Here is a 13,373-nt window from a genome sequence, read left to right as displayed (position 1 = left end):
CGCAGATTGCCGTCATTACTAGTGAAAAAAAATAATAATAATAATAATTCTGTCCCCTATTTTGTAGGCGCTATAACTTTTACGCAAACCAGTCGCTTATTGCGATTTTTTTTTTTACCAAAAATATGTAGAATACGTATTGGCCTAGACTGAGAAAAAAAAAAAGTTTTTTTTTCAAAATTGTCGCTCTATTTTTGTTTATAGCGCAAAAAATAAAAACCGCAGAGTTGATCAAATACCACCAAAAGAAAGCTCTATTTGTGGGAAAAAAAGGACGTCAATTTTGTTGGGGAGCCACGTCGCATGACCGCGCAATTGTCAGTTAAAGCGACGCAGTGCCGAATCGCAAAAAGTCCTCTGGTCAGGAAGGGGGTATATGTGCCCAGTAAGCAAGTGGTTAATAAAATAAAAAAATTGCATTTATTTTTGCATTGGCACCTGCAGAGGATTGCAACCACAATCAGTGTATCATGGAGGCAGTATACAGACTATTCAACCAGCCCCAGAAGTGCACAGCAGTATGGACCCTCGGTTATGGGGTTGGAGGAAGTGATCACACCGCATTTGTGCCCTATTGAGTTCCATAAATCTATCTTCCCCAGTGGCAGAGGAGACCTGTAGTCTTTTCATTGTCAAATCTCTTTAAATGTATCTGCTGAATTCAAAACAAAATTGGTGTATGCAGAGTAAAGAATTTGGTAATTTAGGCAAGTAAAAGGGCATATATTAGGTTTAGGGGTGTATCTAAACATGTATTATGTTACACCCTAAATGTGGGTGTAAAAGGACACATGGTCAGAAGTGTAGACCAGTGGTTTCTAAACTGCGGCTCTTTGCCTGCCTTTATTCGGCCCTTGGGGCACCATTCCTCCCACTGATACAAGGCACTTTGGGCCAGATTCTGAAAGAATTACGTTGCTCCACGGCAGCGTAACGTATCTGATTTACGTTACACCGCCGCAGGTTTACAGCGCAAGTGCCTGATTCACAAAGCTCTTACCTGTAAACTTGTGGTGGTGTAACGTAAATCCGCTCGGCGCAAGCCCGCCTAATTCAAATGGGGTGGGCACCATTTAAATTAGGGGCGTTCCCGCGCCGAACGTACTGCGCATGCTCCGTTGGGAAAATTACCCGACCTGCATTGTGCTAAATGACGTCGCACGGACGTCATTTGTTTAGGCGTTAACGTAAATGGCGTCCAGCGCCATTCACTGACGACTTACGCAAACAACGTGATTTTTTAAATTTCGTCGCGGGAAAGACGGCCATACTTAACATGGCTTAGAACAACTAGGGCTCAGCCCTAATTTTACGACGCGTATCTCGACGGAAACGACATAAAGTTAGAGCGACGGGTAACGCGGACGTTCGCGGATCGCCGTAACTAGTCATTTGCATATTCTACGCCGACCGCAATGGCCTCGCCACCTAGCAGCCGGCATAGAATTGCAACCTTAAGATCCGACAGTGTAAGTCAATTACACCTGTCGGATCTTAGGGCTAGCTATGCGTAACTGATTCTATGAATCAGCCGCATAGTTAGGAGGGGCAGATCACAGAGATACGACGGCGTATCAGGAGATACGCCGTCGTATCTCTTTTGTGAATCTGGCCCACTTTCTCTTACTGACACCAACAAAGAGGCACCACTCCTTCCACTGATGTAAGGAGTTGCACAAAATTCCTCCTATTTCCACTGACACCAACGATGTGACACCAATGACGGAGCACTATTCCTCCCACAGACACCAATTTAGAATTTCGGAATTTCGAATCTTCTTTTCGAATGTCCGAATTACCAAAATGTAGAATATCGAATTTTCGAAAATTCAAATTTGAAAATTCTGAAAATCCGAAAATTTCGGAAATACTAATTTGTCAAAATTAATTGAAAAACGAATTTGGAACTAAACGAATTGCACATATCTGCACATTACCTGCAATTTAGCCACATCACATTCAACGTTCTTTTCATATTTTTCAGAATACACAGGCCAGAATTGTTTTTCACAGTCTGAAAAGTAAAGTAACACATAAGGAACATGTTTAAAGTGTTACTAAAGCCACAACAGTAAAATCAGTCTGTATATGCAGAATAGCATGGTTATTATACTCACTGTGGAACTTAAGGGGTTAGTCCTCTGCATTGTGTAAAAAGGTTGTTTTATCCTGTATTCACAGATCCTCCCCCTCCTGCACTGTCTATCTGGGGAAGGCCAGCTAAAACACTCGCAGGGTAGCCAACCTGCACATGCTCAGTTGTGTATTTTATGCTGGAGAGAACATTTCCTTGTTCTCGGAGCTAGCCAGGTCACATGATATTGATATCACACATGTGGGTGTGTTTACAGGCTGTAGTGGAAATCTCCTCCTACCTGAACACACAGCTCTGGACAAACTCTGCAGTTTATCATGTGACCGTGGTATACAGATCAGCCAAAAAGGTATATAGTGGCACTATTTTAATGTAAAAAGAAGATTTATAAGCTGTGGGCACTGTGGATGGGCAGATTAACTATTTTCATATTACTGAGTTTAGCAACACTTTAACTAAAATGTTATTATCGTTCACTCAAACGCCACACCTTGCTCTCCTCCCATGTTCATAATATTACCTTTGTATCAATTGACCCTCCCTTTTTAGATTGTAAGCTCTAATAAACAGGACCCTCTGATTCCTCTTGTACCATATTGTAATGTAACTGTAATGTCTGCCTCCATTTTGTTAAGCAGGTGACAGGTTCTCACAGCTCTCTGGGCTCTGTTTAAAGGTTTATTTGTTTTTCTAGCTGACTGGGATTAATACTGCACATGTGTTTGTTGGGTTCATAGGAGTCAGTTAACTAACTGTAGATCTGTTCATGTATTGATGTACGGGTAGCATAATAAAGTGTATAAAGCCAGGTTGTGCCTGTGAAAGTACTGTGCTCAGCTGGCAAAGAAGAAAATAACTGCACTGGTCTGCCATCTGGACCAATGAATATAAACAGATGTTTGTACTATTTATTACTAACATTGTTGAAAAGGTGTGGGGATGTTTTTGGAAAAAAAGAGGGGTGAAGTATGACAGGATAATGTGATGTGGAGAAACAAAGTGTGAACAGACAACAGAGAAAAACCTTTTTAACCACTTAAGGACCGCCTAACGCCGATATACGTCGGCAGAATGGCACGGCTGGGCACAGGCACGTACAGGTACGTCGCCTTTATATAGGGAACGACGGTCAGTGACGTCACACGTCCAGCCACACCCCCCTACAGTAATACTCACTCCCTTAGAGCACACTTAACCCCTTAGCGCCCCCTAGTGGTTAACTCCTTCACTGCCATTGTCATTTTCACAGTAAACAGTGCATTTTTATAACACTTATCGCTGTGAAAATGACAATGGTCCCAAAAATGTGTCAAAGGTGTCCGATGTGTCCGCCATAATGTCGCAGTCACGAAAAAAAATCGCTGATTGCCGCCATTACTAGTAAAAAAAAAAAATGATTAACCACTTAACCACTTAGGGTACATGCACACGAGACGCTATTACAAACGCCTCTAATCTCAGCTTTTCGAAGGCAAAAAACGGCATTTAAAACGCCCGTTTTTGCCGCGAATTGCGCGGCGTTTTGCCGCGATTTGCGGCGTTTTACCGCGATTTGCGGCTGTCAGCGTTTATCCCCAAAACACTGTAGACCCTCCCCAAGCTCAGAATCAAACTATTTGTGCCGTGTTTTGCCGTGTTTAGCGGCGTTTTGCCGCGTTTAGCGGCGTTTTGCCGCGATTTGCGTCTAAAACGCAAAAGCTGAAAGCTTCTGAACCCAAAATTTTGGGTTTGGAAAAACGGCCCTAAACCCAACTGCTTTGAAACGCCAAAAAACGTGATCGTGTGCATGGACACATAGGATAACATTAAATGTGTTCAGGGGCAGTTGAAAAAAATGCCCAAATGCCTCTGAACTCGAGTTTAGCAGCGTCTCGTGTGCATGGGGCCTTAAGCCCCGGACCAATATGCAGCCTAAAGACCCAAGGGGTTTTTACAGTTCGGGACTGCGTCGCTTTAACAGACAATTGCGCGGTCATGCGACGTGGCTCCCAAACAAAATTGATGTCCTTTTTTTCCCACAAATAGAGCTTTCTTTTGGTGGTATTTGATCACCTCTGCGGTTTTTATTTTTTGCGCTACAAACAAAAATAGAGCGTCAATTTTGAAAAAAATTCAATATTTTTTGCTATAATAAATATCCCCCAAAAACATATATATAAAAAAAAAAATCCTCAGTTTAGGCCGATACGTATTCTTCTACCTATTTTTGGTAAAGAAAATCGCAATAAGCGTTTATCGATTGGTTTGCGCAAAATTTATAGCGTTTACAAAATAGGGGATAGTTTTATTGCATTTTTATTAAATTTTTTTTACTACTAATGGCGGCGATCAGCGTTTTTTTTTCGTGACTGCGACATTATGGCGGACACTTCGGACAATTTTGACACATTTTTGGGACCATTGTCATTTTCACAGCAAAAAATGCATTTAAATTGCATTGTTTATTGTGAAAATGACAGTTGCAGTTTGGGAGTTAACCACAGGGGGCGCTGTAGGATTTAGTGTTCACCTAGTGTGTGTTTACAACTGTAGGGGGGTGTGGCTGTAGGAATGACGTCATCGATCGAGTCTCCCTATATAAGGGATCACTCGATCGATGCAGCGCCATAGTGAAGCACGGGGAAGCCGTGTTTACATACGGCTCTCCCCGTTCTTCAGCTCCGGGGAGTGATCGCGACGGAGCGGCTATAAACGAATAGCCGCGCCGTCATCCCGGATCGCTCCCCGAGGGAATCCGACCGCCGCATGTAGCAGGGGGGGGGGGTCCCGATCGGACCCCCGACCCACGTCTAGGCAGGGACGTACAGGTACGCCAATGTGCCTGTACGTGCCATTCTGCCGACGTATATCTACATGCGGCGGTCGGGAAGTGGTTAATAAAAATGCCATAAAACTATCCCCTACATTGTAAACGCTATAACTTTTGCACAAACCAATCAATGAACGCTTATTGCAATTTTATTTTACCAAAAATAAGTAGAAGAATACGTATCGGCCTAAACTTTTTTTACATATTTTTTGGGGATATTTATTATAGCAAAAAGTTAAAAATATTGCATTTTTTTCAAAATTGTCGCTCTATTTTTGTTTATAGCGCAAAAAATGAAAACCGCAGAGGTGATCAAATACCACCAAAAGAAAGCTCTATTTGTGGGGAAAAAAAGACGCCAATTTTGATTGGGAGCCACGTCGCACGACCGCGCAATTGTCAGTTAAAGTGACGCAGTGCCGAATCGCAAAAAGGGGACAGGTCCTTAACCTACATATTGGTCCGGGTCTTAAGTGGTTAAAAATACTCAGATTAAATTCTAGACATGAAGAATTTCCCAGACCAAACTGATTTACACAACCACATTAAAAAACTAACTGGCCATTATCAAACTCTAGGTTGTGCAATGTAAACTCTTCACCCATTTTTTCACAGGTATATGACTATAAGAAAGATATTATAATACTATCTAGACCAGGCATGTCCAAAGTTCAGCCCATGGTCCGGTTTCATACGGCCCCACTGGTAATTTGGATATATATATCTTTTGTGGCCCCCAATGAATCCCCAAGTGGCACGCAGCACTCGGGGATTCGTTGGGGCCCACAAAATATATATACTGATCTATATTGTATTTATCGTTCCGCTGAGGGGACAGGGAGGGGGCGGGACAAATGCCGTCAGATTACATACAGGAGAATCTCCTGTTTACCCAGCGGTCTCTGTAATAGGAAGTTCCGTTTACTGGGCTGGCATTGGATGACTGTTCTGTCAATCATAGGAGTTGGGACATTGTATTAAAGAGGCCGCCGAGTAAACAGGAGATTCTCCTTTATGTAATCTGTTGGCACTCGTCCCGCCCCCTCCGAGGCTGCAGATGGGCATAGATCAGGCTGCACTGATGGCAATGATGAGGCTGCATTAATGGCAATGTGGAGGCTGCATTAATGGCAATGGGGAGGCCGCATTCATGGCAACGAGGAGGCTGCATTCATGGCAATGGGGAGGCTGCATTCATGGCAATGGGGAGGCTGCATTCATGCAAATGGTGAGGCTGCATTCATGCCAATGGTGAGGCTGCATTCATGCAAATGGTGAGGCTGCATTCATGCAAATGGTGAGGCTGCAGTCATGCCAATGGTGAGGCTGCAGTCATGCCAATGGTGAGGCTGCATTCATGCCAATGGTGAGGCTGCAAATGGGCACTGATAAGGCTGCATTGAGGGGCACTGACCCCTATTTTACTTCACAGTTCTTTATTAAAAAAAAAAAAATCCCTGAAACGTACCTCTTAAAATGAAGGTGCATGTTATACGCCGATAAATACAGTATATCCAAATAACACGCCCAAGCTCATCCTAAGGCCTCGTACACATGATAGGTTAACCAGAGGACAACGGTCTGATGGACCGTTTTCATCGGTCAAAACCGATCGCGTGTGGGTCCCATAGGTTAAAAAAAAGCCAACTTGTTTTAAAATTAACCTATGGATTCCTAACCGATAGGTCAAAACCGATCGTTAGTAGGCACGACCATCGGTTAAAAATCCACGCATGTTCAGAATCAAGTCGACGCATGCTTGGAAGCATTGAACTTCGTTTTTTTCAGCACGTCATTGTGTTTTACGTCACCGCGTTCTGACATGATCGGTTATTTAACCTATGGTGTGTAGGCGCGACGGACCATCAGTCAGCTTCATCGGTTAACCTAAGACAACGGTCCTTCAGACCGTTCTCATCGGATGGACTGATCGTGTGTACGAGGCTTTACACTCTTCACCACACACAGCCACAAAGGCAAGATAATTCTTGTTGGGCTGTGTATTAGTTCATTTGCATTTAATTTTAATGGTTCAAAGAATGTCAGGCAAAACGGTCGGCCCTAACACATGTTCACATCATCAAATCTGGCCCTCTTTGAAAAAAGTTTTGACACCCCTGGTCTGGACATATATTAAATTTTTTCTTATCTTGCTAACAGTGGCCCAGATTCAAGAAGCACTTGCGCCCGCGCAACCATAGGTTACGCAGCGCAAGTGCTTACTTGCTCCGGTGTAACGAGTGCTCCTGATTCAGGAACCTCGTTACACCGACTGCAGGCTAAAATCTGCGCGGCATAAGGCTCTTATGCCTCGCAGATTTTAGGCTGCATTCTTGCGGGGGCCGCTAGGGGGCGCTCCCATTGTGTATCAGCGTGTAGTATGCAAATTGCATACTACCACTGATTCACAAGCTTGCGCGGGCCCCGCGCAAGCCAGGTACGGAGTTTCCGTACGGCTACTTTTAGCGCAAGGCTGCCCCTTCTAATAGTAGGGGCAGTCAATGCTAAAGTATAGCCGGCCTTCCCGCGCCGTGAAATTTGAATTTCACTGTGTTTGCGTAAGTGAAACGTGAATGGCGCTGGACGCCATTCACGTTCACTTAGAAGCAAATGATGTCCTTGCGACGTCATTTGCTGCAATGCACGTCGGGAAAGTTTCCCGACGGAGCATGCGCTGTACGCTCGGCGCGGGAGCGCGCCTAATTTAAATGATTTCCGCCCCGGGCGGGATCATTTAACTTGCGCGCGCTTACGCCGGGCAAATTTGCCGGCACACCCTCGCAATTCACGGAGCTACTGCTCCGTGAATCGAGGGCAGCGCAAAATATTTGCGGGGGCGCAGGGCAAAATCGTTGCCCTGCTCCCCCGCAAATATCGCGCAATTCTACTTAAATCTGGGCCAGTGTCCCATAAATTCCAAGTTTATCCAATAAGTATAATTTGCTACCACTGTCACCTTAAAGGTTAAAAATGGGGTCACACTACATTGTCGTTATGTAGAATGCTGGGAAGTCCAGCTGTCGTGACCTTATGAGAGGACACAGTGACACAAACGGTTTTGGGGTAACTGTACAAGAAAAATTGGAAACTGGAAAATGTCCACCCAAAATGAAAGCATCATTCCTGGAGTGGAGATGGCCTTGGGTAGAGTCAGGGGCGGACTGACCACTCATGGGGCCCCCGGGCAATAGAAGATTATGGGGCCCCTCTGGCTTACAGATGGCCACCACGCCAGGAGGCAGTGCAGAGGCAGGGCAGCTAAAATCTTGGGATATTCACATTAAAAGCATGTCAGTTTCGGACATATCAGGGACAGATCTAAAAAAAACACAGATTTTTACCTACTGTCCCTGGTTTTACTGAGCCTGGCTACCCTGATGGGGCCCCCTAGTGGTATGGGGCCCTCGGGCAGTGCCCGAGTGACTCAATGGTCAGTCCGCCCCTGGGTAGAGTTGAACTTAAACTGTAATGATGAAATAAATTATAACCTTTATGCCAATTTTAATAAGCTAAACAATAAAAGAGTAATTTACTTTACCTTGAAAAGAAGGTCTTTCATCTGGATCATCCTTCCAGCATTGCTCCATGAGAATGGCTGCCTCTTGTAGACTATTGTACCTATCATCTGTGATACTTGGCCTTTGGCCTTGTTTTACACATAATGACAGCTGTGTATTACTAATGACATCTAAAAGACAACATGAAACAAAAACACTTATGAGCACATTTTCTTCATACCATTCATCATATATTGTCATTTATATTGCACAATATCTTAACACTTACCAACACGTTTGCATTATACAAATACGCTATGGATTTAAGTAAGGAAATATTTAAAGCCCAACTTCAGCCAAATCTTGATTTCCTATTAGGACAGCTGCTACAGTATCTCCTTCCTTCCCTTAATCTTGGCGTGTGTGGAGCTATCAAAAATCTGGGGTTCCTAACCTATGGTGCAATTCCAAATAGTTCTACATGCATGTACACCCTGTTTGCTTAAAGAGCTATTAACCACTTCCTTACTGGGCACATATACTCCTTCCTGACCAGGTGAAATTTCAGCTTGTGGCACTGCGTCACTGTAACTGACAATTGCGCGGTCGTGCGACCTGGCTCCCAAACAAAATTGACGTCCTTTTTTCCCCACAAATAGAGCTTTCTTTTGGTGGTATTTGATCGCCTCTGCGGTTTTTATTTTTTGCGCTATAAACAAAAATAGAGCGACAATTTTGAAAAAAAAACAATATTTTTTACTTGTTGCTATAATAAATATTTAAAAAAAAAAAAATTTCTCAGTCTAGCCGATACGTATTCTTCTACATATTTTGGGGGGAAAAAAATCAATCGCAAGAAGCGTCTGGTTTGCGCAAAAGTTATTGCGCTTACAAAATAGGGGACAGAATTATTATTATTTTTTATTATTTTTTATTTTACTACTAATGGCGGCGATCAGCATTTTTTTCGTGACTGCGACGTTATGGCGGACACATCGGACACTTTTGACACATTTTTGGCGCCATTCACATTTATACAGCTATCATTATAAATATGCACTAATTACTTTATAAATGTGACTGGCATTGAAGGGGTTAACACTAGGGGGTGAGGAAGGGGTTAAATGTGTACCCTAAATTGTGTTCTAACTGTAGGTGGAGGGGGGGTGACTGGGGGAGGTGACCGATCTGTGTCCCTATGTACAAGGGACACAGATCGGTCTCCTCTCTCCCCTGACAGGACGTGGAGCTCTGTGTTTACACACAGAGCTCCACATCTTGTCCCTGTAGCCGCCGATCCCGAGTGCCTGGCGGACATCACGGCCGCCAGGCACTCGCATCGGCATCTCAGCTATTTTTAGCGCTGTACCACCTGAAAAACTCCTCAGTGTGAAAGGGGTCTAACTGATACTACACAAGTCGCTACAACTTTAGAAGAGATTCCTGCACTACTTTGGTCTGACTTAGGTGCGATTTCATCCCTTGTACAAGCTCCTAAATAGCATCCAAGTCAGATCAAGTCGGAAGGAAGTCGCGGGGCAAAGTCTTACAACTTTGTTGTTGCAGCAGTGTGAACCAAGACTAAGGAAGATATTCTCCATACAAATACTGTATAGAAATGTAGGGCCAGATTCATGTACTTTTACGGCGGCGTAACGTATCCCGTTTAGGTTACACCGCCGCAAGTTTTCAGCGTAAGTGCTTGATTCACAAAGCACTTGCCTGTAAACTTGCGGCGGCGTAGCGTAAAGCCGTCCGGCGCAAGCCCGCCTAATTCACGTGGGGCATGTACCAGTTAAATTAGGCGTGTTCCCACGCCGAACGTACTGCGCATGCTCCGTTTTGAAATTTCCTGCTGTGCTTTGCGCGAAATGACGTCGCCCCGACGTAATGTTTTGAACGGCGACGTGCGTTACGTACTTTCGTATTCCCAGACGACTTACGCAAAATTTTTTTTTGAAATTCGACGCGGGAACGACGCCCATACTTTAACATGGGCTGTCTAATTTTACACCACCTAAATAGCAATCGCAACTTTACGACGGGAAAAGCCGACTAGCGACGACGTAAGAGAATGCGACAAACGTGTGTACCTTCGTGGATCGCCGTAAACAGCTAATTAGAATACCCGACGCGGAAAACGACGCAAACTCCACCCAGTGGGCGCCGAAGTATTGCATCCTAAGATCCGAAGGCGTACGAAGCCGTACGCCTGTCGGATCTTAGCCAAATGCCGTTGTATCTTTGTTTGTGAATTCAAAATTAAGATACGACTCGGCAAATTTGAAAGTACGCCGGAGTATCAGCAGATACTCCGGCGTACTTTTTCTGTGAATCTGGCCCGTAGTGAATAAACATGCACATGCATATTTATTTTATAAACAATATATAAAAAGCTTATATAACAAATAAAGTACTTAGTACAATACAAAACAATAGATAACACAAACGTACTCTCATAGGGTTCCTTGTTGTTTAGTATCACCCAGATAACGATTGCAAAACTGTACACATCAGATTTTTTAGTGGCTTTTTGGTTTATATCTTTGAAGTGCTCTGGTGCCATGTAGCTTATTGTTCCGCCACTGTTGGCCTTGCCTGTACTATTTTTTTTGCTCTGATTCCTTTGGCGACTGGTTTCCTCTTTGGTTAAAGTGCTCCATTTCTGGAAGGCGGCAACACCAAGATCTGCAATCTGTGGAGACATAATTAACCACTTGCTTACTGGGCACATATACCCCCCTCCTGCCCAGGTGAAATTTCAGCTTCCGGCACTGTGTCGCTTTAATGGGCAATTGCGCGGTTGTGCGACGTGGTTCCCAAACAACATTGACGTTTTTTCCCCACAAGTAGAGCTTTTTTTTGGTGGTATTTGATAACCTCTGCGGTTTTTATTTTTTGTGCTATAAACAAAAAAAAGCGTAAATTTTGAAAAAAAAATCAATATTTTTTACTTGTTGCTATAATAAATAGCCCAATTTTTTTTTTAAAACATTTTTTTTCTCAGTCTAGGCCGATACATATTCTTCTACATATTTTTTGAAAAAAAAAAAAAATCGCAATAAGCGCATGGTTTGCGCAAAAGTTATAGCGCCTACAAAATAGGGGACAGAATTATTATTTTTTATTATTTATTTTTTTACTAATAATGGCGGCGATCTGCGATTTTTATCGGCACTGCGACATTATGGCGGACACATCGGACACTTTTGACACATTTTTGGCACCATTCACATTTATACTGCGATCAGTGCTATAAATATGCACTGATTACTGTATAAATGTGACTGGCATTGAAGGGTTAACACAAGGGGGTGAGGAAGGGGTTAAATGTGTGCCCTGCGTAGTGTTTCTAACTGTGGGGGAAGGGGACTGACTGGGGGAGGTGACCGATCCGTGTCCCTATGTACAAGGGACACAGATCGGTTTCCTCTCTCCCTGACAGGACGTGGATCTGTGTGTTTACACACACAGATCCACGTCCTTGTCTCTGTAACTGCCGATCGCGGGTGCCAGGCGGACATCGCGGCCACCAGGCACGCGCTTTGGCATCTCAGTGATGCGGCGGGCACGCGCGCGCCCCCCAGTGGCTGAAGGCTGTATAAAGACAGCCTCCCGGACATTTAGATCCACCCTGCGGCCGTATAAAGTCGTACGGCCGGCAGGAAGTGGTTAATGGAAACCCATCATGAAGGTTGTCGTGTGTTTCACAGTCCAACCAGTAAGTGAGGTTAAAGTGGAAGTAAACCCTCCTATTGTTTTCAGCCAAGGAAGCTGCCATCTTGGCCTCTGTTTAATCTGCAACTGCCACGATGCTGCACATGTGATCAGTTATGAAACCAGCCATTGGATGGTTTGACAGTTTGGTTGAGAGCACAAGCAAATGTGACATCTAGCATTTCCGGCATGCCGGGAATGTTAACTGTTTTTGTAAACTATCAAATAGATTGGTTTACTTCCGCTTTAAAATAATGTATTCAAAAGGGGCATATTTATGAAGCAGCAAGTTTGTAATTCATCAAACATTTAGTGCAGATGAATCTTCCAAGTGCATGTGTTTTTAAGCCCTGGTTCACATTGCTGCTACTTTGAAATAGTAGCGTGATTTTAAAGTAGCAAGGTCAGCGCGATTTCAGGTGCTACTTGATAGACATCTGTGTGGCTTCATGCACAGATCTTTATTGAAGTCGCACCTGAAATTGGCATAAGTAGCGCAGGAACTACTTTTGCAAATCGGGACTGCCAGCGGGAGTGAAATTGTGCGAGTTCAGCTGAACTTGCACGGCTTCACTCCCACAGCCCAGTGTGAACCTAGACTTAATAATAATACCCTCACCTGCCCCAGGATCCAGCAATGTTCTTACCTGGCCAGTTTCTTCACCCGGCTCCTGTCCTTGGCACAGGTATACTAACTGTGGGCAGCCACCTGCTCACTGTACATATTGATTGGTCTGCGCTATTTGATTGGTCCCCTAGCTTTCTGGGACCTGTGATGTGTTTCAGAAGGCTGTAGGGGAGGGGGGCGCTGAACTTCTGCTCCGATTGCCACAGGGATCTTACCAGGAGTGGGGGAGCAGGTACCTGTCAAAACCAAGTACCCGCTCCCCCTGAAAAAAAGTCCCAAATGTTAAACATTTTTTTTTCTTCTAGCATAAAATTCGGCATAGTAGCGCGAGCTACAGTATGCCTGTCTTAATTTTTTTATCCCCATACTCACTGTTATATCGTACATAGAAGATTCCGACTGCCCGCGGGGAATGGGCGTTCCAATCCAGACGGAAGGTGATTGACGGCCGGCTCTGGCGCGTCACGCTTCTCCGGAAATAGCCGAAATAGGCTTGGCTCTTCACGGCGCCTGCGCATAGTCTGTGCGCAGGCGCCGTGAAGAGCCGAGACCTACTCCGGCTGTCTTCGGGGAGCGTGACGTGCGAGAGCCGGCCGTCAATCACCCTCCCTCTTGAAAGGAACGCCC

At 44.4% G+C, this 13,373-nt stretch overlaps 1 protein-coding gene across 1 annotated transcript in view; it reads right to left on the bottom strand.

Annotated features, from left to right (window-relative positions):
• RIPK1 (receptor interacting serine/threonine kinase 1) overlaps nucleotides 1-13,373 on the bottom strand; it is a 54,107-nt gene that overhangs the window by 22,886 nt on the left and 17,848 nt on the right. Inside the window, exons 5-7 of the mRNA XM_040353638.1 lie at nucleotides 10,856-11,096; nucleotides 8,443-8,592; nucleotides 1,938-2,014 (exon numbers count right to left, since the gene is read on the bottom strand). Of these exons, the coding sequence (XP_040209572.1) occupies nucleotides 1,938-2,014; nucleotides 8,443-8,592; nucleotides 10,856-11,096 (468 nt within the window). The remainder of the gene's footprint in view (nucleotides 1-1,937; nucleotides 2,015-8,442; nucleotides 8,593-10,855; nucleotides 11,097-13,373) is intronic.

This window comes from Rana temporaria, chromosome 5 (genome assembly GCF_905171775.1).
Source record: "Rana temporaria chromosome 5, aRanTem1.1, whole genome shotgun sequence".
Classification (NCBI taxonomy): Eukaryota; Metazoa; Chordata; class Amphibia; order Anura; family Ranidae; genus Rana; species Rana temporaria.
The sequence above is the reverse complement of the archived record's forward strand: the minus strand, read 5'-3'. Positions and strand labels throughout refer to the sequence as shown.